The following is a 26,683-nucleotide window of genomic DNA, read 5'->3' as shown; positions in this document are numbered from 1 at the left end:
GTTTACATGAAAACAGCTTATATATGGTCTTTATGTTGTCATATTGGTTCCCAAATAGACCTATAAGTTGGTTACCGGCTATCAGATAGGTCAAATCTTTTTACATTTCCCTCATTTCAGCACGTCACATTTCACACTTTAAAATCCAAGGACATAGATCTGGATGGGATTTCAATTATAGGAGAAGCAGTAAGTTCATTGTATTATTAGTCGCAGTGGTGAAGCTCCAGTCAGGATTCACTGACCAGCAGGTAATGCTCAAATCAGCCCACCTCACTATGAGAAATAAATCTTCAAAAGCACATATTTTTCTTTCTAAACTTAAAAATCTAAATGAACTAAAGTGAAATGAGGTGCAATTTGAACTGTAAAATAGCAGCCATGTTGCACGGTGTGAAGTCTTCAAGTCTTTTATTATGTGCAAACTAGTGTGATCCCCTTACTTTTCTAGTTCAGTTAGTGGCCTAGTTCACCAGGAAATCCTTTGGAGACTCCTAGTATCGCTGTCACACACCTTACACTGACTGAGACGCACCCACACACCCACACCCACACGTACACACACAAACACACACACAGGCAACATTCACGTTGTAGGAAGCCACTGTCGAGTCTGACTGGTTCAGCCAGTGAAGCCCAGGCTACCACACCCCCAGCTACAAAGCAACTCGACCCCCCCTCCCCAACACACACACACACACCACACACATACAACTGAGGGTGTGTCCTTGTTGTTGTATAGGTAACATGGTTGACCTTCATTAAATAATAAATACAAATATATCATATTATTGTCTGTGGTTCATTGATACTGATAATTCATCTGTATCATGATTACACTGCTGCATTAACTGTAACATACAAACTGTCACTTTTACTCAGAGCTGAGAGGCTAAACTTTTTCCAAAGTATTTTATTCTAAACACATTAATAGGTTGTCACAGCCTGTTTCACATTGTTTATCATTTGTTTTGTTTATTTGTTTGTCTGTTTGTTTGTTCGGTTTTATTTATTTTTTTGTCATTTAATGAGTTTTGTTCATTTTTCTTTTTCAGGATATTAAATGTTGCATGGTAGATTATATTTATGAGTTTCAGTAGTTAATTGTAGTGGTTTAATATTCTTGGCATGAGTAATGTGTGTGTTAGGTTATGAATACCTGGGAGGCCAGCTGAAGGGCGGGGCTTGTCTTTGCGGGTTGACAGGCACGCAGGTGGCTGTGAGAAAAAAATCATCTAGAAGGGAATATTCCAGGTGATGGTTTCAGTGCTTTGGTACATTGTGTGAGGGAGGTTCTGACAGTGAGGAGGGTGTGTGTGTGTGTGGACATATGTGACACACCTCAAAGACAACCCTGAGCAGCAGACCGAGCACAGACACACACAGACACACACACACAGACACACACAGCTGAGCTTCACCTGTCCTGCTGGGATTGTTTCTCGTCGGAAGCCGCTGACAGGTGAACTGTCACCATGTTCAAGAAAAAGAGCAAGTCCAGCGTCATAACGCAACCGAAACCAACGTAAGTAGGCAACTTTATTTTTGCAAACTTTTCTAGCTGCACTTTTCTGTGTGTTTCCCCCTGTTCTGTTACAGTACTGGGACCACTGTGTGCCTGTAACGTCAGTGCCAAACTTCATGTAAAAAACCTCCTATTTAAAATCACCTTGCTCCGCGGTGAAGTCACAGAAACTTTTCTAATTTAACATCAAATTAAAAGAGTTTCTCTTCATTTCTTCAGTAAGTTTATTCGTAAAGCAGCAGCTGGTCTTAATAAAACAAACATCTTTCATAGTGCATCTTTAATACACCGTGTTAGGTCAAAACAACTGTGTGAGAAGTGTAACAATAAATCATATTTCAATGTGATAAATTGACACTAGATGGATTACACTCTTGCCGAATTCAACAACAGATCTTATTAATTCACAAAACACCTCAAGTCTTGTAGAATTCATTGTAGTTTTGCGTACAGATACAAAATCTTGTTAAATGTAGCTTTTTTTTAATGGAGTACGGTCTATGTACTGCACATGCAGCAGGAGAACTGTTATAAGTTGCTATAGTAAAAAATGTCTTTGACTGATGTTTTAATCCACTTCATGAACTGTTAGTAATGTAATGTGAATAAAATGAGCTGTGTGTTGGACAAAACACTGCAGATTGCATAATGTGTGCTTTAACTCAAGTCAGGGTGTGGTTGATAGGCTGTGTAGTAAAGTTGTAGTAACTGGTTTGATAAGTATTCAGCTGTCCTCCTTCCTAAGACAATGTAGAAGGAATTGCTTGCAGCCTCTCCCTCAATATTTCTGCACCAAACCCAGTTTCATATCACATTTAGCCTTTTCACTGGGTTTGTGTAGGTGAAGGTGAACTCAGTCACTCCCACCTACCTGGCTTAAGTATACAATTACTAAATAATTATCCCCAGAGCCTGCTTATTTTCTTTTAAACTTACATGTCCTCAGCTGATAGGAAGGAGGGATGGCTTTATAGACAGCAGAGAGCATAACGCTGCCTATCACTCAGCACGTATTAGGGGGTCAGGGGCCTCCACAATTACCCCCTTGGGTGAAACATACCTAAAGATCAACTAATTAGTTTTTTTAGATAGCTATCCTCTGGTGTAAGGTGTACTCCTCCCACTGTCACGCCTGCTATCATGAGAAAAAGGAATGTTTTAACTTCCTCCTCAGTGTTTGTACAGTGCTGTGCATTGACTTCAGATGACCTGAACGTCACATAGTACAAGAAAACAAAACAAAACCATTGATTTACTTGCATTTTAAACAGCTTGTATTGTATTTCTACTCATGAGGTGAGAATGAGGATAGTTAAAATAATGATTGTCACTAATGTATAATCATTACTAAATCACTCCAGTGCCCTGATAACCACCAACAGACAAGCAATGGAATCCTAATAATGCAGCTCTACACGTCCCATTCGCTTTTTGTTCCTCTTCTCATTCATATTTTTAGTTACTGAGGGTAAAACTTCCGATCTCAGGTAGCTAATGATTCTTCAATTCCTAGCCTCGGAGCTGAGGATTAGTGCCTTCTTTGCATACAAACAAAAATAATGCAAAATGCTAGTGTGAAAGTTGGATGAGTGAAAGCATAAGAGAGGAGGCAGTGTATGTTTTTGGGAGTATTTTTCTCTCCTTATCTAGACTTGAAGGATATGGATGGAGAGGCAGACACAGAGCAGGGGCTCAGGGTTTTTGCTGCGTCCCTCGCTGATAGCAGCCGCCCTCTGTGACTCAGACCTGGGGTGTTCTGGTTCTAATTTGACCCTCTCCCCTGTGGAAACATCTGAGTTGTGTTTCTCTAATGCTGTACTGCCAGTTCAGTCCCAGAGCCAACACAACCACACTCAACAACATTGAATTAGTGACACTGAGCCTCCCAGGAAACTATTAACAACATGTTTGGAGCACAGGATACATAGAACTAGAGCAGGTAGAGTTATCATAGCATTGTTTTCAGCTGCTAGAAGGATTCATAATAAGCAATCCAGCCTGCTTGACCATGTATCTGTTTCTAGTTATGTAATAGGTTATTATCATTAAACACAGTCGGTGGGACTGTAACACACCCAAAACAACAAGGCAGGGTTACTTTTCATCTGTTCTGAATTTTAGAAGAAAAAAACATCTCAGCTTGAAAAACGGTGACTCTGCACATTTTTTTGTACAAGCCAATCATGTTTATCCTTTCAAATGCAATGCATGCAAGTAAATAGTATTGGCAACTGTGTTTATGCAATGCATTTAACAAGCAGCTGATGTTCCTTTTGTCCTCATTGCAGTCACTCTTCACGTATCAATCCGAATAGGTGAGAATTAGGAGACGTGCGGTTTATAAAGGAGTGGCGTGTTTGCTTATGTAAGGAACTGTTGGTTTGAAAGTTTTTAGTTAAGAAAAAAGAACTGTACGCTTCTGCAGAGCTGTCGAACATTAGTGCGTGCCAGTCGAGACTTGCTCTGCTCTGACATTGTTTCATATTACAACCTGCAGTCACTTTGAAATGAAAGTCAGTGTCCAGCGTGCATCCAGCTGAGGTTGTGTAATGTGTGCACAAATGGTGAATGGGGGGGGGCGTGTGTGTGTGTGTGTGTGTGTGTGTGTGTGTGTGTGTGTGTGAGGAGATGGATGGTGGATTTAAACTGACAGACATGGCCATGGTCTGTCACACACACACACACACACGCACACACACACACACACACACACACACACACACACACACACACACACACACACACACATTCATGTGTCATGCTAAAATATTGTTGTGCAATCTGTAGTATAACTGATGATATAAAATTCCTTAAATAATGTATTGAAGAAAAAAAAAACCCTGTCATATGTAAATATACTATCCTTTGCATTCTTGCACCACAACAACCAATCTGCATGAAGCTATCTATATTTTAGCTTTAGGTAGATGAACATAAACACACAGCTGCAGCCTGGGCCAATACAAAGGTTGACCACCACAGTCTATTCCTTATCACAAAAGTTTATTTATCATCATCATTAACCATTATCTGTTTTTTAACTCTTCAATATCAATGTTTGTATTAGCAGCTTTTAATGTATATTTAAGCTTTTTTTTAAAAATTCAAGTTTAATATATGCATACTTTTCTTAGTGTTTAATTATTTATAGGAATTTATAATTATTAAATTCCCATTGAAGTTTACTGTTTCAGTACACTGATGTCATGTTTGATAACCACGTTGTAAAAAATGTGCCATTTATGTATATAATCTGTATATATAAGATTATCGGTCAGTATATCGATATCAGAATTTTTTGAATTCCCTAATATCGGTATTGGCATCAGCCCCAAAAATGTCAACACACAGTACAAAACACAATGATTCACAGTTGCAATTACAGTGTTGCTATTACATTGTTTATCCTCTAGGGAGCACTTCACCAAAAAAACACTTTTAAAAAAAAGTTATATAAAATTATTATTAAATGGTTATATAATTATAATTTTATTAAATCATTAAAACAAATCTGCTGATTAGTCAAATACATTTGGATAACAGTATTATAAAATACAGCATTGGGGTTTGGCCTCTAATATTAATGATAAAGGATAAGGTGGGTCTAATGTGGGTGGGAAAGCAAAATAAGAAACATTCCTTTCTCTCATTGTGAAATAGAGCTGACTGAGACTAGAATCCCAGTTTTGAGGTTGACATTAATATATTAATATCTGATGATAATATATGTACTGCTCTATGCTTTTTAACTAGACATTTCACAGTGTAAAAATGAACTCAAGTCAAACATATGTTGGCAGTTAAAGTTAGTGATGAGGAGGATCCATCATAGTATACCTCCCAGTTCTCTGTATTAACATTACACAACCCATACACTATGAGGGATTTGAGTGGTTGAACATGTACTTTGGCACACATTACAGTGATAGCTGTCACAGTAATAGGGACAAGGTGTGTCTGCTGCCTGATAGGAGGCATAAACCTGCCAGGCCAGTTTACTTTATAACGCTGCTGTCCGGTCAGTGTCCTTCTTAAATATCAATAAGTTGTTCATTTAACCTTAAAAAAACACACAGTGTACCATGACAATCAAATACATGTGCTATTGTTTGATAGGTGTGATGAACTGTTATGTCATGTCATCATGAGTTACACTATCATTTTCATCCTGGCAGTCAGATCGAATTCTTGCACCGTGTGTGTGTACGATTCTCAGGAAAAGCTGTGAGTCATCTTCCAGCATGAGGATCAGCGTGTTGAAAAGAAGGAGCCAGATTATGTCTCATTAGATCATTAAGGCCTATAAAACAACATTCTGTACAGATATGCACAGTACATATCACATAGTTCAGACTCTTTTGCTTTGAGTTATTTGGAACTAGAAGTATGGTCTTTTTTTTTTTTTTACTGAACTGACATAATATACAGTAGAATATGTAGATAATATAGCTCAATACAGGCATTTTGCTTCACTAGCAGCAAGTTGTAAAGGTTACAGTGCACTGTATAGCGTGTTGGTCAGCTATGGTCTGTCCATCAAACATCTCAGCATCTATTATAGATTGAAATCAGCTGTAAATATTCAATGTCCTCAGAAGAGTGACAAGACAAAAGGGAAAAATAATAAAAGTGAAAATAAATAAATAAAAGGTGTAGGCTTAAACATGTGCTTATAACACATTGGAATAGCTAAGACTAGACAATGTTTAGCAATTTTGCTTGATAAATAATTTATGATCTAAATTATTATCAATTAATCTTCTTGTGATTGACTCAAGATACCATTTTAATAAATTCAATACATTTCAAGCTTTATTTACACCAACTATAATATCTAATGATAATAATAATAATGATAATAAACTTTATTTATTGAGCACCAAGTTTAAAAAAAAAAATGCTTCCCAAGGCAGCAAAATACACAAATCATAAAATGATTGCATTATAGAAGAGAACAAATAAAAACAATTAGGATAGTAAAAAACATTTAAATGTATTAAAAAAAAGCTGGAATAGTTCCGAGTCCTAATGAAACATCTTTGTTAATGAAATGTTTATCATGTTTATCATGGTTTTAAATGCAGTGATTGTGACAGACAGTATTCCTGCACATGTGCATTCCAAGTAGTGATGTCTGTCATTCATGAAGATAGCAAACAGTGACAGCTTGTGGTTATAAATGACAGTATCTCAGTTCATCTCTGTCTCTATCTCTGTGTTTTTCAGCGCCCCCTCCTCAGAACTGAGCGCTCTGATTGAGAAGCTGCAGAAGAATGCAGATAAAGTGGAGAGGAACATCTATGATGTGGAGCAGAACATCAACAAGGTATGAGCCGCTGCAAAACAGGTTCATAAGGCCTCAGAGATCTGTTAATACTGACAGTCTACAAACTAATACTCAGATCATTTGCTTGTTACAATCAAATGAAAACTGATTAAATACTGCAGCTAAAGGTTCATTTCATTGTCGATTAATCTGCTGATTATTTACAATGATTTATCAATGAATCATTTAGTCAATAAATTGTCAGAAAACAGTGAAACGTGTTTTACGGCTCAAAGAGATGAATTTAAATGACTTATTTTGTCCAAGCAACAGTCCACAAATCAAAGACATTCAGTTTCCTGACATATATGACAAAGAAAAGCAGCAAATCTTTACATTTGAGCCTAGATTTTAGATAATAGAATGACTAAGAGGTGCAGGATAACCTACACTCTGTTCAACCTGTGCTGTAGTCCTCATCAAAAACAGCTTCAACTCTGATCTAAACTATACATTCATGTCTTAAATATTTAATAAGCAGAATCTTAAAATGTACTTCAGCAACTACCACGGAGGAGCTTCTGATTCCAGTTAGTAAAAGTTTGTCAAATATAATTCTTGGACTAACATATTATAAATAATAGTCCTGGATCCTACACTTCCCATAATGCAACTCAACAGCATCTTTCATTAGTCTCCCTGCCTGTTAACAAAACACACAACTTCCCACACTGTAATAACCCTGTACAAGTTATTACAGGTGTCAGTGTGTCATTAAAGTAGTCTCCTACTAACAACATACATAAACATAAATAAGGAAGTGAAGACAGTGCTCATTGGAACTCTGCTGCCATTCACAGCATTGGTGAAATATTGTCAAAAAATCCACCATAAAATAATCAGTGGTCCTCAGTTCCCTGTGCACATTTTGACATATTGATCATAATATTTTGTACAGTAGCTACAGTGTGTATTCTGCACCTGTACTCCGATTTCAGATAGTAGCCAGCATTTTGTACCCGACTGCCTTTGTTACATTGACTGTGTGTTTGCTGCAGGATGTGAGTAAGATCAATGAGGGAAAGCAGCCGCTGTACCAGGATGACACCAACAAGAGAATCCTGAACTCTCTGGAGCTGCTCACCGGCCTGGATGAGGACGCTGTCAACGCCAAGCGCCTCCAGCACCCGCAGGCTGAGATGATAGCGCAGGAGTGAGTAATGCTCAGCTCCTGGGCTTCTTCTAACACTCATAGGCTACATTGTAACATGTGACCATTAACCAAATACCTGCAATATCCACAAGTCCTCCATGTTACATGTACATGAACTAATTCCATCAGTTTTATGTCACTAATTATCGCTTTCTCTTTTTCCATTCTGTGTGTGTGTATGTGTGTGTGTGTGTGTGTGTGTTTGTGTGTGTGTGTGTGTGTTTTCAGCATGAGGCAGCTGCGTGAGAGAGTGATGAAGCTGAAAGAGGACCATGACCGTATCTACCACCTGACCCGCAGTGAAGGGATGCCCAGCATCAACTGGGGAAACATGATGGATGAGAAACTGGTAGGAAGCTTCTTCATCCACTCACCTGATATAAATATAACAGAAAATGATCTAAACTCTGCTGCTATGCTCAGGTTTATTAGTCCAAACAGTCAACATGTCCTGGGGTGGACTCAAGTGTCTTGATTTGTCTCGTTGCCCAGGACAACCTGAAAAACAAGGGCTTTGGTCAGGACCTGCCGACCGTAGAGAATGAGGTGGAGGAGCACAACATCTTCCACAGCGAGGTGGAGGCCCTGGCTCCTCACATCTCCACCGGCAATGACAAGGTACAAACAGAAAAGACTGAAGGATTTCTCAGCGTTGGTAATTATTAGTAACTGTGCTGGTTCTTTTAAAATGATCAGCTGAATTGATTAATTACACCAAATAACAGAATCCTGTAATGCTGAATTAATAGTATTAGCAACACGTGAGTAATAAACTTAAATTAGAGACTGAACTGTTGTTTGATTTTCCAAATATTGTTTGTATTGCAAATAAATTACACAAGTAAATTATCATCAAAATGTGCACAATTTTTTTTTCAATAGTGTGCAATATGCAATAGTGCTGTGACCCTGAACCATATGACCCTCATCCTATTTGTCTTGTCCTCACTCTCCCTGTTGTCTTCTTCTTCAGGACTATGTCAGTAGCCTCCAGATGAAGTACAACAAACTGCTGGTAATAAAGCCACACACACACACACACACACACACACACACACACACACACGCACACACACACACACACACACACACACACACACACACACACACACACACACTGTCTCACCATGCCTACAGCTGTGTACTCTGTGTGTTTGTAGACTACATATCTGTCCATGGTGGTTCTATGTATCATTCTAATCAGCTTAACCTGTGACTGTAGGCTGCTCATGTTCTTGTTCCTGTGCTCATCACCAGGCTGCTTCCAACCCTTAGGCCTAGTCTCTCTGTCTTCAGTATTGTACAAACACTTTACTGCATGTTAACCTTATAATGAATACACACCCAAAGTATCTTCACCTGTTCTTTCATTACATTAGCAGGATGAGGCTGGAAACACTTACTACAATATATACAGAATACAGAATACTATTCTCACTGTTAAAAATCTCATGTTTAGAGCCAAACCAACAATGAACTGATCTACTCAAGTATTGTGTGTATTAAAGCCTGGTATATCTTATTCCTCTGTGCTGTAGAGCTTTATTGTTGTCCAAAATCTGATAAAAAAAAAACACTTCAATGAGTCACACTATTGCACTTGGTGACATGTTCCTTCATCACCATGAGCACACAGATTGTAGTTTATTTTGATTCAATCCCACGCACACCACCCTGCTGACAGAAAGACTAGAACACCCAACACTAGAGCACTAATCTGCTGGAGAAAATACTCCAAAGCAAATGCACTATTTCCTTCTATCTGAGTAATGGTCGCTTACAAAACTACAGTGACCAGCTGCTTTAGTAAATGATGTATTTACAGATTTATGTCTTCAGTAGGAACCAATTTGCTTGGTTGTTGTTTTTAATCTTTTCTTGACAGTAAGAACAAATATACAATAACTTCAGACTCAACCTTTAAGTCAAAAAGGAAATGAAAATGTTCAAATGTTTCCATAAAAACAGCAATACAGTCTTACTGGATTCATCGTTGTTTAGCTTTTTTGGTATTTCTTTCCTTTGGCTAGGCCGCCTCCACCACTCGTCAGCATAACCTGCTAAGCCTGCGTGACTACATGCAGCGCTGCACCAATGAGCTGTACTGGATGGACCAGCAGGCCGATGAGAGGGTCAACTACGACTGGAGTGACTCCAACCTGGACTACCCTGCCCGTCAGAGGCAGTATGAGGTAGCTGAGTGTACTGAGGGACACATGGATGAAATGTGCATCACTTACCAATAAATGATCACCAGTTTACTGAGCACAGCTGTTTCTCCCCAACAGAACTTCATCAGTAAATGTCTGGAGTCCAAAGAGGCCACTGTCAGCAAGCTCAATGACGACGGAGAAAACCTGATTACTGCTCAGCATCCAGGGAAGAATGTTATTGAGGTACAGGCTCACCCTTCTTCTCCATTCAAATAAATGTATAATGTTTAACTTTACCTTCATGTTTAACTTAATCCTGCCTACTCAACTATATTTTAACAACTGGCCATAATAAGTCTAAACTGTAAATAACTATACAAGTAATTGAATACATTTATGAAACAAGGTTAAAGACTAGACAGCATATAAATAGACTCCAACACACAGTTCACTCGTGAATTTTATGGTTGTGCAATCATTTATTTATTATTACATGCATTATATATGAGCACCCCAAGGATCTATCCTAGGTCCTTGTCTTTTTCCCTTATGCTTGCATTATTTTGGGAAATCATAAAGTCAACTCAAGAGCTATATTTTCAGTATGCAAGCACAATAAAATTACTATTGCATCAACCTCAAATGGGAATTTGCATTTAAGACTTTACACATATTTACTGCACACATTTTAAAAGAATAAATAACACAAAAGTGATACAGAGAGTTCAGAATCTAAGCAATAGAAGTACAAAATAAAAGCAATATTAATTTACTAATGCAATCAACAATATAATCCAACAAAAATAAAAATAATAGTAATAAAAAAACAGCAGCAGAAATACAGTAAAGGTGCAATGTACAGATATGTAGACATGTAACAAAATGATGTGTAACGTATTGAATATTGCACATGTCCAATGATGGCAGCATATTAGTCTAAAATATAATTTATGAAAAATCAGGTTGTCTTTCACCGCTATGCTGATGACAGCATCATTTACTGCTAAAATTATTTTTTATCCTTCTCTTGAAAATAGTACAGAACTTTGGTCAACTTATGTTTTTTATAAATGTGCTTTATAACTAAAGGGACTTAATGACTTCATCAAATCCCCATAAACAATTTGTTTTGTGTCAGGCTCATATGGGGGCAGTGCACGCTGACTGGAAGGAGTACCTGAACCTGCTCATCTGTGAGGAAAACCACCTGAAACACATGGATGAGTACAACAAGGTGATACACAGAGCATAGATTAACACTCACAAGAGGTTACACTGGATATTCAAACACACACATTTAAACAGGTAAAGATCTAATGCGTCTGTGTGTGTATCTGTGTGTGTGTGTCTAGTACCACAAGGAGGCACGTGACACTCAGGAGTTGCTGAAGAGGCTGGATACAGAGGTCAACCAGAAATATAACCCAGAGTTCAAAGATGTGTACCAGATGGAGGGTCTGATAGGAGAGCTGGATGTGAGCATTTCTTTAATACTGACACATTTCCAGTGATAGAAGCATTTGGTCCCTCTGCAACTCTGAAAAATATGCTTCCTCCTGTGTGTGTGTGTGTGTGTGTGTGTGTGTGGTTGTGTTTAGGACCAGTCCAAGGCCGTGGTCCACTTCGATGAGCGGGTCAGGGCTCTTCAGAAGCGCAGCCTGCAGGTTTTGCCTCTGAAGTATCGCCGGGAGACCCCCCAGAAGCTGCTGCCCATTGAAGCTCTGTGCGAGTTTGACACAGATGATGTACGTACTGTGTTTCTGAAAGCTAATATAGATATTTAGGGCCCGAGCACTGACAAGTCAGTGAGGGACCTATTGCTTTTGCCAGGATTCTTATTATTATAATTCATTATTTTTCACGTTCTTATGCCGTGTAATGAATCGCATTTTTGGTGGCCTGAACATGCATGAAAACTCATGAAATTCTGCACACACGTCGCAGCTGGTGAAAATTTATTTAATTTAACGTGATTGGACGCAAGCGTGGTAAGGGGACTCGCTAGCGCCCCCACACGTCGGGTCATGTGACCACAAATCTTCTCGGATCTGCATGAAATTTACATATGTCATAGGTCTCATTGGATCATTGGAAAATTAATTTTGTGGAATTTTTTTACCAAACAGGAAGTCGCCCACGCGGCGTGGCGTTCACCGATTTTCATTTTTCGAACAACGCTTTGAGGACTTTATGATGTTCACAGAATCATGAAACCTGCCACGTAGGTTTCAAATCATGAGCTCTTTCATCTGATACCACATTTGCCCAATATTTTGCCCCAACAGCTCAGTAGCGCCCCCTAATGCCTTTTCCCACTTAGCATGTACTGACAAGCTCTAAAACTCACCAAATTGGACACACTCATCAGGACTCACAAATATTATTTTTTTGTATAACCGCAGCCTTTTAAGTGGCAATATGACTCTACAGCGCCCCCTAGAGCATTAAAAGTTGAAGCCCCGCCTTCTACATGCACGTACATGAACGAAATTTAGGATTCATATATATCATGACCAGACGCACAAAAAAGTCTCTTGGACACATACCCTAAGTCCAACAGGAAGTCGGCCATCTTGGATCACAGGTGCATTTTTGCCGCCATTTTCCCCATTTCCAGCCCTCGTACTTTAACGCACTCCTCCTGCAGTTTTGACTCCACAGACTTCAGATTGGAACTGTATCATCCTCAGACCTTGATGATGTAAACTTGACGACTGATTTTTCCTACGTTATACCAGGTGGGCGTGGCAGTCGTTTGTTTGTATAAACAAACAACTCCTTATAACTCCTCCATACATTGTCGGATGTTTATAAATGCACTGCGTAAAATGTCACACCTGGTGACGCCGTTTCAATTTCAACATCATTGGGGGTGGATGTGGCAAGGGGTCTCCATAGCGCCCCCTAACAGCAGGTCATGTGACCACAAACTTTGTCTGATCTTCGTGAAATTTACAGGACTCATAGCACTCATGGGTAAACCCTCAAATTATTTTTTTCAAATTTTTCGCTCTAACAGGAAGTGAGTTATTGTGCATTTCCTGCGTCAATTTTCCGTTTTTCCCTCTGCGTTTAGAGGACTTTCCCGTCTTCACAGAATCACCAAATTGCCCACATAGGTTCACACTCAGGCGCACTTTAATTTGAGACCATAACTGCCTCTGGGCGTGGCACAACAGCTCAATAGCGCCCCCTAATGCCTTTATCCATTTTGTACATTTTCACAAACTCCTACACTCACCAAATTGTACACATACGTCAACAGTCACACATATTGACTACTGACAAAGTTTGGGATTTTTAAGTGAGAAGATGACTCCACAGCGCCCCCTGGAAGATTTCAAAGTTTAAGCCCCGCCTTCCACATTGACATAGAAAAATGAAATCGACAAGGCCTATGTATTATGTCCAGATGCACAAAAAAGCCTCTTGGACCCATACCCTAAGTCCAACAGGAAGTCGGCCATCCAGGCTAAAATGTTCAATCTGGATCATTTTTATTATTATTATAGTTGTACGCCTTTTTGACAGCCTAAACATGCCCCAAAACTCACCAAAACTTGCAATCATGTCCGATCCGGAGAAAACTTTGATATTTTAAGGAGCGGGGAAATGGCCGACGCAAAAATTGATTAATAGCGCCCCCTAGAAAATTTAAAAAATCAAGCCCCTCCACTCAGATTGACGTAGACAAACGAAATTCGGTGAACACATGTATCATGTCCAGACACACTAAAAAGCCTCTTGGACCCATAGCCTAAGTCCAACAGGAAGTCGGCCATCCAGGCTAAAATGCTCAATCTTGACGCTTTTTTGGCCCTTCACCCACATTCCTTTGTGCTGAGAAGTCACCCAGACTCATTTCTGGTCTTAGTTTGCCATCTAGTGGAGACATTAACCGCTGCACACAATGTTCAATTAAAGGCACAGGAGCAAAGACATCTACATGCCAGTTTTGACAGCCCTGCGACTGCCGCACGCACCGACGTGCACGTACGGCGTTACAGTTGGGGGGAAAACGGGGGGGTGCGAGGGCCCTTCGACACTGCTTGCAGTTTTAATTATTATTATAGTTGTACGCCTTTTTGACAGCCTAAACATGCCCCAAAACTCACCAAAACTTGCAATCATGTCCGATCCGGAGAACACTTTGATATTTTAAGGAGCGCGGAAATGGCCGACGCAAAAATTGATTAATAGCGCCCCCTAGAAAATTTAAAAAATCAAGCCCCTCCACTCAGATTGACGTAGACAAACCAAATTCGGGAAACACATGTATCATGTCCAGACGCACAAAAAAGCCTCTTGGACCCATAGCCTAAGTCCAACAGGAAGTCGGCCATCCAGGCAAAAATGCTCAATATTGATGCTTTTTTGGCCCTTCACCCACATTCCTTTATGCTTAGAAGTCACTCAGACTCATTTGTGGTCTTAGACTGCCATCTAGTGGAGACATTAACCGCTGCACACAATGTTCAATTAAAGGCACAGGAGCAAAGACATCTACATGCCAGTTTTGACAGCCCTGCGACCGCCGCACGCACCGACGTGCACGTACGGCGTTACAATTGGGGGGGTAAACGGGGGGGTGCGAGGGCCCTTCGACACTGCTTGCAGTTTTAATTCTGGATTGTAATTGACTTGGTACCCAGCCAGCATGTCCATTTGGGTCCCACAAGGGTTAAATTTGGGCTGCAATATGGGTCCCACATGGGTTTTTTCACAGTTTCCATGGTGGCCCCACCTGTGTTTGCCCATATGGGTGGGGGGTGGGTTCTGACTGGGTTTCAGATGGGAACCAACTGGGTGAGTTATGCATGTTGGGCCCATGTTTCCATGTTTCTGAAACAATATGGGACCTATACAATTTTCCCTGTTTATGCCCATGCCTGCTTAGCCCACTTACAGCCCCTTATGGGGCTCATACAGTCAGCCCATGTGGGCTTCACATATGGGGCCCATGTTACTGAAACCATGTGGGACCCGCAACATTTTCCCAGTTCAAGCCCATGCCCACTCAGTAACCACGTAGCCCACATTTAACCCATGTGGGGCCCACATGGACATGCTGGCTGGATATTTGTTGCTAATGAAAAGAGCTTAAAATGGTCAATTCTGATTTTAATTACCAGTTATTTAAATAATCTTCAATGTGCTTCAGTGGCACTAATCAAAAAAATTATTTTATGTATGTTACCCTAAATCAAAAGGGTTAAATAGGTAAGTTAATGATACATTTTACAGACTTGACTAAAATACTTCCAATCCAATGAATACAGTAATTACACTTAATAAAAATAATACATTATAAAGAATATTAGGCCAGGGTCACCTCATACAGTATTTAGTCCTCAACAACATCAACTCATATTGTTCTGAAAATTGCACAGTTTTACCCTTTACTTTGTGTGTATATAGAATATTTATAACTTTTATTGTTGTGTGTAGTAAAATACTATTTAATGATATGACAAGAAGCAAAGGACGTCTGTTTTACTGGATCAGATATTGCTTTGATCAATAACTTGACTCAAGTCTAGCACACAAGGCATCAGCTCTGTCCACATTTAGCCAGCGTTCACCCCAAACTGAGCTTCATCCATCCTAACCTCTTGCTTTTTACAATCTCCCTTCTGTCTCCACTCACTTTCAATTCTACTCTTTTTGGTCCTTCTTGTCTGGCTTTGTCTATTTTCATGGTTGCTCAAATAGTATCTGTTCCTTTAAATGTCCCCTTTGGAAACTGTGTTCTAACAGTTTAATTTCATAATCATTTCATAATCTAATTTTTTTTTTTTTGTGCTTCAGTGACCTCGTTTCCACTCAGTTCATCTGATCTTTATTTTATGTTATTGTTTCCTCTGTAAGACTGTTGGAGCTCTGATCCCAGTACGTTCTCTGTTATCAGAGTGCATGACTAAGCACTCTCTCTTTGCTTTTCCATTCCAAAATACTAGGACTGTAACTTAATGGCTTTGTGGTGTAATATATTCAAATCCCTTCAGAAGAAAACCTAGACTGAGACTCAGTATCTTATTTAAAACCCCAGGGATCAGAACACAGGAGATTTGAGGAAGTTTGTGCTTTGACTAAAGAGCCTACAGAGCTCTTCAGCTTATAGTAGCAAAGGAGTGAGGCCTTCATGTGGAAGTTGTCTGTTGATGGTGGTTTGGTCTCAATGATAACAGGTTTTCATTGTTGTGTGTTATAATGTGCAGCATAGAATTCATAAGCAGTGTTACAGGCATCCATATAGTAAGGTTTGATTTCTCTTTCTGTACTCTTTACCCCGTGCCCTCAGCTAGTGACTCAGTGACTCATCATAAAAACATAAAAAGCAGCGAAGAAACTACTTCAATAGGAATTATACAATGTCGAGTGTGTGAAGTATCATCTTTCACTGCATAATGGCTGGCTGACACAAATGTTATGATAATGATATGTTTGCATAATTTAATTCATTTATCAATTCAATTAATTAAGTTATACGTTCCTAAAAACATATAGACACATACGCAGTTGACCCTGGTTCAAATCCTGGCCAGAGGACCTTTGTGTGACCATGTCACCCCCCCCCCCCCCCCCCCCATGATTTCCTGTCTCTCCACTGTTAATAAAGGTGTCTATGCCTGAAAAAATCTTTAAAAAATATATATATACGATATAGATGTGCGCTGTAGCTTCAGCCTAAATCTTCTTTTTGGATTACAGAAATCTTTATGTTGTGATACTGTGGAGTATTTTGATGGTGTTATTATCAGTAACTGCCTTTTAGTTATTTCATTATAATTAATTGCAGAGTGGAGAAAAAAAAGTCTAAACTTCAAATATTTCAGATTTCCTTGATGCTGACACAGTACAGTGGTGAGAGGGAGCAGCAGTCTAATGTTTGGATAGAAGCTTTGAATTTGTTGCTGTTTCATATTAAACTATATTGCTGATCCAGCAGCAGATGACAGATTGTGATTGTTGGATGTGTGCAGGGGGCGATTTTGCGTGGAGAGAGGTACACTCTGCTCCGGAACAATGGCACCAAGTGGGACGTGAAGGACGCAGCTGGACATAAAATCACTGCCCCGGCCGTCTGTTTCATGATACCTCCCACCGACCCAGAGGCAGTGGCAATCTCTGACAAGTGAGTGTGTACTTTTGTCCCACACAAACATATGTGTACAGGAACCTTTTTTTTTCTCCATTGTAGCTCTAACAGTTTTTCATGTTGTGTGCTCGCAGCCTGGCCAGCCAGCAGAAAGCTCTTAAGCAGAAGATGGCAAGCAGCAAGTCAACTCTGGTGAAACGCTTTGATGAGCTGAAGAGGACCACTGGTACTGGCACAGGTACAGGCCCACATCTGTTCTGCTTTGTTGCACTTTTTAGGAAACTTGTCTTCACGCTGCAAGCTGCTTGTTTAATTTTTGTGCTAATATGACAAGCAAACAAAAATTATTTTATTTTATTTTATTTTATTAAACCTAATTTTGGATATTTTCATTATTTAATTTGATACTGAACAAAAGGTAAGGTAAGGTACATCTGACCATGACACTATATTAATAAAAAAACAAAGAAATCCACAAGTGTGACAGATGACATCACCAAGGCTGGATCACCAACCAAGCAAAATAGTAAAATAAAATACATTGCTTTTTGTATCAAAATTGCAGAGAAAGATGTCAAAGTAGAATCTACCTTACATTCAACATGCTCTCATTGAGTGTAGCTTTGACAGATTTTCGATTGATTGATTTCTTTGACAGTTACATTTTGTATTTATATTAAATGTGTTGATGAATTCAGTCATTGCAGTGAGTTTCACAGTGATGAAGAAAACTTAATTTAACAGCCTACTAAAGCTATCACTCTGATCTTCAAGACAGTAAAAGCTCATCATGTTGTGTGTTGATTGTGTGTGTGACCTTAGACACGCAGGAGCAGCAGTGCCGCCAGCTGATGGCCGGTCTGGATAAGGTCGTCAGTGACCTGGACAAACAGGAGAAAGCCATTCATGCTCGAGTGCGCCCGCCGCTGGAGCAGAACAGGCCACTGCAGGACAGCGCTGACCGGCTGCAGGACATGAGGGTAGGAACTTCATGTCACTCGCTTTTGCTGAAAAGCTGAGAGGGTATTTTTACATTTTACAATGAACTAACCCAGATGTCCCCCCCCCCAGGACATTTCTGCTGTTGTCAATAAAATCGAACCAGAGAAGACTTCTAAAGTGCAGGAAGCAAAGAGCTTCTTGGTGTCAAACCCGACCCGTGTCAGTGCCCCTCAGCTTCACAGCAAGGTGGACGAAGCCGACAAGAAGTACACAAAAGTCGAGCAGCTTCTTCAGGTTTCTCAGGAGAAGTATGTGACTTGATATGTATCTCAGTAACTCATATACTATAACAAAAGTGATTGTTGTTCTGTTGCTGCAAAGTCTTTGAATTAGGTTTAAATGGTTTCAATTCAAGAGTCAAATTTCTACTTACCTAACCTTTAAAATGAACTGTTTTAGACTGAAGAATTCCAACCAGCTGGAGACCTCACTTCAAAATGGAAAGAATTTACTGTCCACCTATGAGAACAAGCTGGCCAGAGAGGAGGTTGCTCCAGCTGACATCTCCTCACTGGAGAAGACACAACGGGAGCTTGCAGTAAGATGGCTCTTCAATTCTTTGACACACATTAGAATAATATCCCACTCTGACATAAATAAAGGCATTATGGTAAATGGAACAGTAAAGACACACTGTGCAGTTTGTGATCACTAGTTGTGCAGTGAAGCGATGTTTGTATCTTGCGCATACACACAAGGATGTACATGCAACCTAGTACACATACCTGCAAATGGTTGCATATTATTACACTGGTGTTTGTACAATGCCAAGAAAACTTACAATGCAGAGACAAATATTCCATAAAACCAACTTTGCAAATGTTTTATGTAGAAGAAAAAGCCTTTGCTGTTAAGAAAACACACAATGTATATACACAATACAAGAGAACTTGACAGGGTACTTTTTAAACATCTGAAAATGCAAGAGTTACATATCAGAAATACAAAATATTACATTTTCAACTGCTAAATTAATACTCCTTAATTATTAAGATACTAATAGTAACATTCAGATAATATAATGTAAAACTAGACTGGCAATTCAGTAAATACTGGAGGATGTGCATTATTTTCATATAACTACATGGCTCTCAAGTAGCAGTGTTATACATTAATAATCAAAGCTGGGTGGCTACTAGTTTCAGCTGCTGGACCAGAACTGCTTCTGCTTACTGAAGCAGTAATATTTACTCCAAGGTTTACAGAGACAGTGCCAGTAATGTTTCTACTTAAAGATTGTATTGTCCCAGAATATGAGTAAATAATATTTAAAAATGTAGGATCAAGCAGGCAAAAGCAGGCAATTGCTCAGGTCCTGAAACCTCCAGCGGCGCCAAAAGCCCTAAATTCCCTGAGTGTCATTTGTAGTCAGTTGCACATAATTTACAGGAGCTTGCAATATAAGTAATCATCAGTTGATCCTGTGCCACTGTCTTAGAGACACTCAAGTAGAAACTTTATTAGTACTTAATCAAATTGCCATGTATTTATTGACACAAAGAAAATATGTGTCTAGAAGACAGGGGGTCAAAAACTGTTTTTGCCTTAGGACACCTCAATGACATTTTATTGTGTCCATGTGGTTTAGTCAAATTTAAAGGGGTTACAATTAGAAAATAAACGTATGAATAACTTGGACACATTCTTTTTTTGTGGACAAAGCATAACATGTCTGCTTTTAATCCATTTTGAGAGAATATATTAGAGGATTATGGCAAAAATGTCTAAGTTCAAATAATTAAACTTGCTTAAAAAAGCTAAATTCTCACCATATCAACTAGTTTGGCATGATCTTACATTATAACTTTTTATATTAAATAAATATTACATTTCATCTGGGGAATCATGTCAATCAGGATCATTTACATTTATTTAAATGAAGTAATTATTAGTATAAGTCCACTTAAATACACTATAGGTGATAAAATATTGAATATTGATCATTCTTTTGTGGTTACACCATTTGACATTTTCAGGAGCATTCTGTCTTATTTTTGGTAAAAAATGTCATTTCAAATGACATAAAACCAACAAAAATACTAAATGTACATTTTAACAAACCTGATGCTGCTTTTAAAACTATTTTTTAAAGATATTTTTGAATTGCTCATCATGCCAACCCTTATTTGTCAATGACCCATATGCAAGTAAAAGCATATTGTATATCACCAAATTTACACTATAAGATTAGTGGAATTAAGAACATAATCCTACTTTATATACTTAGTTCATCTCCCTTGTTACCCTGGCAGGATATTGCATCAGACCTGAGATCCAAAAGGTCAGTGATTACAGACACGGAGCAAAACCTGCGCTCGGCCAAGAACAGCTGTGACAACATGGCTACCAAATTCCAAGAGCACTGCCCGGACATTGAGAGGCAGGAAGCTGATGTCCAGAAGCTGAACAAGCGGTTCAACAACCTCAACAGGCAGATCGACACCAGGTAAGACTACCAGGACAAGGAGGGAGAGTAACTAAGATCTGTGGAAGAAATACTGAATGTACATAAAACCACAAAGCTCTACAGATAAGGTCCACATAATGATCACTTTTGCTGTGTGTTGCAGGTCTCAAAGCTTGCAGAGAGCCAAGTTGTCATACAACAATTACCGCAATGATTATGACAACCTGAACAACTGGCTGTCTCGTGTCCCAAACTACGAGCCCCGTGAAACTGATGACGTAAAACAAGTGGAGACCAAGCTGAAGAATCAGAAGGTGAGATTGATGCCCAACAGGAGCGTATTGTCAACGGTGCTGTAGAGAGAGGCTTAAATCTCATAATTACTTCTCTGTTGTCCACAGAACTTGCTGTCTGATATTTCAAGAAAGGAGTCTGACCTGAACAATGTCTCCAAAAATGCCCAGCTTTACCAACGAGCTATCAAAGTAAGACCACAACTCAAGCCTTAATTTGCTCAAATACAAAAAAGACAAAGGTTTGGTTCTCGGCTGACTGATTCTTGTTTGTAGGACTACGAGACTGAAACTGAGAAGTTCAGATCTATCCTTGACCTTGAGGACGGACTTGTACCTCAGACATACAAGAGGAGCAGACTGGAATCACCTGCACTGACAGTCAAGGCAGAGGTAAGGCACAACACCCAAGCATTTGTGATGCATATTATTTGGAAGTAGCCAGTAAAGGCATTCAAACTGTCCCTAACTTCTTCGTCCATAACCCTTCCCCCTTCCAGTACTTGTAACTAAAACATTATGCTTGCAAAACTATTGTCAGCATAGATTAGTTATTGCAGCAACTAACATACATTTAATGGAGCAGTGTGTAAGATTTAGTGGCATTTAGCAGCGAGGTTGCAGATTCCAACCAAATGAATACCCCCATCATCCTTAAAAAAAAAAGGAAAAAAAAGCTACACATATTCACAAATACTTGAGAGTGAATCAACCTGAAAAGGGAACGTCACTATGAACCTGGAAACAGCAGGTAACTCAGACACCTGTGACAAAGTCAAGGGCTCAAAAGAAACCAAAAAGTCCAAAAGCCCAAAAGGTTGTAGACCACTGATGTAACTTAAGGATTTACAACATGCTAGCCCTTGACATGTTTTTTTAATTTTTACAGGAAGCTGCTATCGAGACGAAGTTTACCGAGGTGAATGCTGTGAACAAGCAAAAGCTGCAGAATCTCGAGTTCACCCAAGGCCTTCTCAACCAGGTAAAATATTGGCACATAATGATAATAACATAACACATAACAGTAGAAATAATAACAATAATAATAATGATGATGATAATAATAATAATAATAATAATAATAATACTAATAATAATGATTTTTCGTCTATAGCAACCTCAAATCCCTATGATTCAGGCTACAAATGTTAAGTCTGTCCATGCTGCTCCCCCGGGTGAAGAGCCTTGGAGAATCAAGAAACAGCTGGAAGATGAGATTCAGAGGAGGGAGCAGCTAGATAAAGAAATTGAGACTATCCAGACGGACATCTACGTCCTTGAAGGACAGAAACCCCAAGATACAATTGTCAAGAAGGAGCTGATCAAAAAGGTCCCTGATCCTCAGCTGGATGAGGAAGTCCACAAGGTCCAGCAGAAACTCTCAGAGGAGCGCCGCACTACCAATGCTAAGGAGAATGATCTTGAGGTACTAAAGTTGAAGCTACATGGCCTTGAGACAGAGGTTAAAGAAGGGGCACAGAAATATACAGTGAAGGAGGTCTTGCGTATAGAAAGGGACCGTGGTCAGGAGGAGGAGGTGCGCAAGCTTCGAGAGGACCTGGAAGAGCTAAAAAGGCAGAGGTTGATGAAAGAAAACGAGGTGATTAAAATACAAAAGCAGGTGACAGTCCTGGCTGAGGAGAAGAGCAAGGAGCAGGAGGTTATTACTGAAGAAGAGGTGATCAAAGTCCAGAATGACCCCCAACTTCAAACAGAGTACCGAGTGCTCCTTGACAGGAAGCAGAAGGAAATGGATGGCAGGAAGCAGCTGGAGGATGAACTGCAGTTCCTTCAAGAAAAGCTCCGAAGGCTGGAAAAGGAGAAAGCAATGGCAGAGGAGAAAATTTCCATCAGGGAAGTGCTGAAAGTAGAGAAAGATGTTACCTTTGAAAGGGAGGTAGAAAACCTCAGGAGGCAGTATGAAGATGAGAAGTCTAAACGAAGATCATCACAGCGTGAAAAGGCTGACCTCCAGAGGAAAATTACCAGCCTAGAAGAGGAAAAGTCCAAGGTTATTGTTAAGGAGAAGAGGCGGGAGATTGTCCGCCCTGACCCCAAGGCTGAGAATGAGGTGGCCAATTTGCGGCTTGAACTTGTAGAGCACCAGAGGCGCTATAAAGATGCAGAGCTCCAGCTTAAGTCCATGAATGATGAGCTGACCATGCTGAGGAACAGAGGACCTCAAATAGAAATCAAAGAGATCATCCAAGAAGTCATCAAGTACAAGACAGATCCACAGACTGAAAGAGAGCTGGAGAGACTTCGCAATGAAATCGTAGATAAAACTCACCAGACTGAGAAATCTGAGATGGAAATCCGCCAACTTCGTGATGACATTCAAAGATGGAAAGACACCAAACCCCAAGTGCAGACCAAAGAGGTGCTGAATGAAGTGCTGCAGTACAGAGAAGATCCCAAGACTAAGGAGGAGATTGACACTCTCAAAAGAAAACTGGCTGAAGAACAGAAGAAACGCCTTGACCTCGAAGGAGATCGGTCAGCCCTCGAGGAGAAGATCAGAGTGAGGAAGTTGGATCTGTCTCAGGTCCGCGAGAAGGTTATCCAGCAAGAAGTGGTCAAAATGGAAGAGGATGTTTTACTCAAATCAGAGTGTAACACCTTCTTGCAAAATATCAGCCAGGAGCAGACACAAAAAGACAACCTGAAAACAGAGCTTCTACAACTGCAGAGACAGAAGGCTGATCTGGATCTGCAGCTGGAGGAACTGGAGCGTGAACGCAGGGCAAGACGTGATGCTGAGCTGGAGATCCAAAGACTCCGGGTCAGACTTAATGAGCTAGAGATCCGGGACAAGGAGACCCGTGAGAAGGTGACTGTTAAACAGAAGGTAGTCCTGCAACAGGATCCCCAACAGGAGAAGGAGCACTCCATCCTTAAACTCCAGTTGGATGAAGAGAAGCACAAACGCACCCTGTTGGAGAAAGAGCTGAATGCCCTTCTCCAAAAGCAGGTCACACTGGAGAAGATGGATGTGAAGGAAAGAGTTGTTCGCACAGAGAAAGTCCAAGTTGAGAGGGACCCAGAGGCAGAGCATGAGATTGAGAACCTACGGAGAACTCTGGAAGAGGAGAAAAATAGAAGACGAGAACTTGACCTGGACTTGTCCAACCTCACTTCCAGGCTTTCTGATATGGAATTCTCTAATACAAAGTCATCTAAGGAACTGGACTACATCCGCGATGAAAGTAACCGTATTCAGCAAGAAAACCAAAGGCTGCAGAATGAGATCCGCAAGCTTCGGTCCGAGATTGAGATCACCAGCAAAGAGACTCGGCTTGTCACTGAGTCCGCACCAAGAGACGATGGAAAGAACTTGGAGTTGAGACTTGACTCACTACAGAGGGAACTAACTGAGCTAAAAAGCATAACCACCCAGAAGGATGAGGAGATTGAGAAGCTTCAAAAGAACCTGAATGCAGTGAGAATGAAGAGGGAACAGAGAGAGAGTCATCTCCGTAGGTCTATCGTTGTCATTGATCCAGACACAGGCAAAGAGATGCGACCAGAGGAGGCCTACAAGATGGGGCTGATCGACTGGAAGATGTTCGTTAACCTGCAGAGCCAGGAGTGTGACTGGGAAGAGATCACAGTCAAGGGCCCCAAGGGAGAATCCTCAGTTCTTCACGACCGTAAATCAGGGAAAAAGTTCTCCATTGAAGATGCATTGCGTCTCGGGCATATCACAAATCGCCAGCTTCAGCAGTACACAAACAAAGAAATCTCCATCCAGGAGTTTGGTGTAATGGTGTCAGGCAAAAAGTAAATGCAACCATACTACAGAAGTGCATTTTTGGTTTGATTCTACAATCTTCCATCTCTGTTGTTTCAAAATGTCCTTCCTTTTTACTGTACTTCCATTCTGACTTTGATAATGTGGTGAGTAACCTAGCATTTTTTTTGTACTAAATCCATGATTCCTAAATGCGCTATGTATTTATTTGCTTCTACATATTCCATTTTATGGTACTGGCACAAATATATGGATTGATATGACTATCCTTACAGCCACTTTAATACAGCATGTAATGTTGAATAAAAAAAGTGCTGTCGCTGAGCTTTTTTTCTTATACTGGGTGCAAGGGTAAAGAACACTGATTTGATATTGCCATTGGAATTCAAAGGGTACTACATGTTTCATTTATTTGTGGGCTTTGTAACGGTCATCTAACATGTGCTCTGCAATCCTAAATAAAAGACAATCAAACTGAAATAATTGGATGTTTTTTGTGTGTGATGTGTTATTTTTGTGAAATGTAAGTTGCAGGTCTCTAATAATTGTTCATAGTTTGACCTAAGTATTGCTATGAAACCCACTGCTTAAATCCAAACAAAATATCAGAGACTGAGACTGATATGTTGACATCACTGCTTTTGGACCAAAAAGCAAGGGCCTTATTATTACTGCACCAAATGGTCCTCCTATTAACATGTTAAGATATCCTGCCATGTAATCTTCCTATGAAGATTCACTGTATATTTTATTCACAGTACATTTTTTATCTGCATAATGAACTATGTAGAAAAGATTCACAAACATTTATTGGTGAAGCCACTAAATAGTTTGCACTTTGCCAAGTTATTATGCCATGGAGGATGAAATATAAAGATAACTGAAGTACACAGTTGGTGTAGTGGTTAGCACAATATTTGCTTGTCTACTATATGTTAGTACTGTGATGGACTGACAACCGGTGCAGGGTGTACCCCGCCTCTCGTCCAAAGTCAGCTGGGATTGGCTTCAGTCCCCCCATGACCCTCTAGGATAAGTGGTATGGAAAATGAATGAATAAAGTATACAGTAGCAACACCATAGTTTAAAAATACTCTGGTAAAAGTAAAGGTTTTGCATTAAAAATACATATTAAAATAAATGTGTGCTGTAAATGTTAATGGTGTCATTATTATTATTATTTTACTTTTACTACCAATCTATTCTGCTCTGGTAGTAGGTTATAATCAAGCCACATTTAACTCCTTTATATACTCTTGCCTCATACTTTGTACTGTAATCAGATGCTTTGAATGTACATATTAATTACAATCTCTGTCAGATACATGGAATGTTAAAAATAGTACAGTATTTCCCTCTGGAATGTGTATCAGGAGTATCAAGAGAATAAAGTAGAATATATGTTAGAATTCCTAAAATAGCATCTACTCCTTCTTCCTCATTAAAAACTCCAGAATCAATAAATATGCATATATTGTTCATTTGAAAAGTTGAACTGCTGGACACAAGATGTCTCCTGTTTCACTGAAAAGTCAATTCTTACATTCATCCATTAAACTTTTGGCATACTGGACCAGGATTGTCCAGAGTTGCCCAAATTACATGTGATGTCACAAATCAAGCTCGTCGGCCATTAAATCAGATTTGAAATGAGCTAAAAGAAACTTTCCACCTACAGCCGAAGAATGTGAAAACATCCTTCTACTGTCAACTTTGTACATATACCATTCTGCACAGAGAAGTTAATATCAAAGTGAAGTAACAAGAAGAAAAATATGTTTTTTGAGTGGAGGGGGACTAATGTATATCATGCTTTAGTAAACTTATTTTCCTCCACTGTCATAATGTGATATAGCCTTATAAATATTATAAAGGCTTGCCATTCTAATTGCATACATTTAAAAGGTTTTTCCTGATTTTTTAAATCTAAATAACTTTTTAACTTTTGAAATACTTTGTAATCTGTGATTTGTG

At 39.6% G+C, this 26,683-nt stretch overlaps 1 protein-coding gene across 1 annotated transcript; it reads left to right on the top strand.

The window, feature by feature from the left end:
• The first annotated feature begins 1,340 nt into the window (after positions 1–1,340).
• On the top strand, positions 1,341–25,149 carry ppl (periplakin). The gene is made up of 22 exons (XM_062439446.1): positions 1,341–1,525; positions 6,752–6,851; positions 7,850–8,004; positions 8,233–8,353; positions 8,497–8,622; positions 8,978–9,019; positions 10,035–10,196; positions 10,293–10,400; positions 11,296–11,391; positions 11,510–11,632; positions 11,756–11,902; positions 17,141–17,292; positions 17,391–17,494; positions 18,079–18,236; positions 18,328–18,506; positions 18,658–18,796; positions 20,511–20,704; positions 20,829–20,979; positions 21,067–21,150; positions 21,235–21,351; positions 21,848–21,940; positions 22,073–25,149. The coding sequence occupies exons 1-22, from the start codon at positions 1,476–1,478 to the stop codon at positions 24,740–24,742; spliced, it is 5,271 nt and encodes a 1,756-aa protein (XP_062295430.1). The 5' UTR covers positions 1,341–1,475; the 3' UTR covers positions 24,743–25,149.
• The last annotated feature ends 1,534 nt before the right edge of the window (positions 25,150–26,683 follow it).

This window comes from Scomber scombrus, chromosome 18, assembly GCF_963691925.1.
Source record: "Scomber scombrus chromosome 18, fScoSco1.1, whole genome shotgun sequence".
In the NCBI taxonomy this organism is placed as follows: domain Eukaryota; kingdom Metazoa; phylum Chordata; class Actinopteri; order Scombriformes; family Scombridae; genus Scomber; species Scomber scombrus.
The sequence above is the reverse complement of the archived record's forward strand: the minus strand, read 5'-3'. Positions and strand labels throughout refer to the sequence as shown.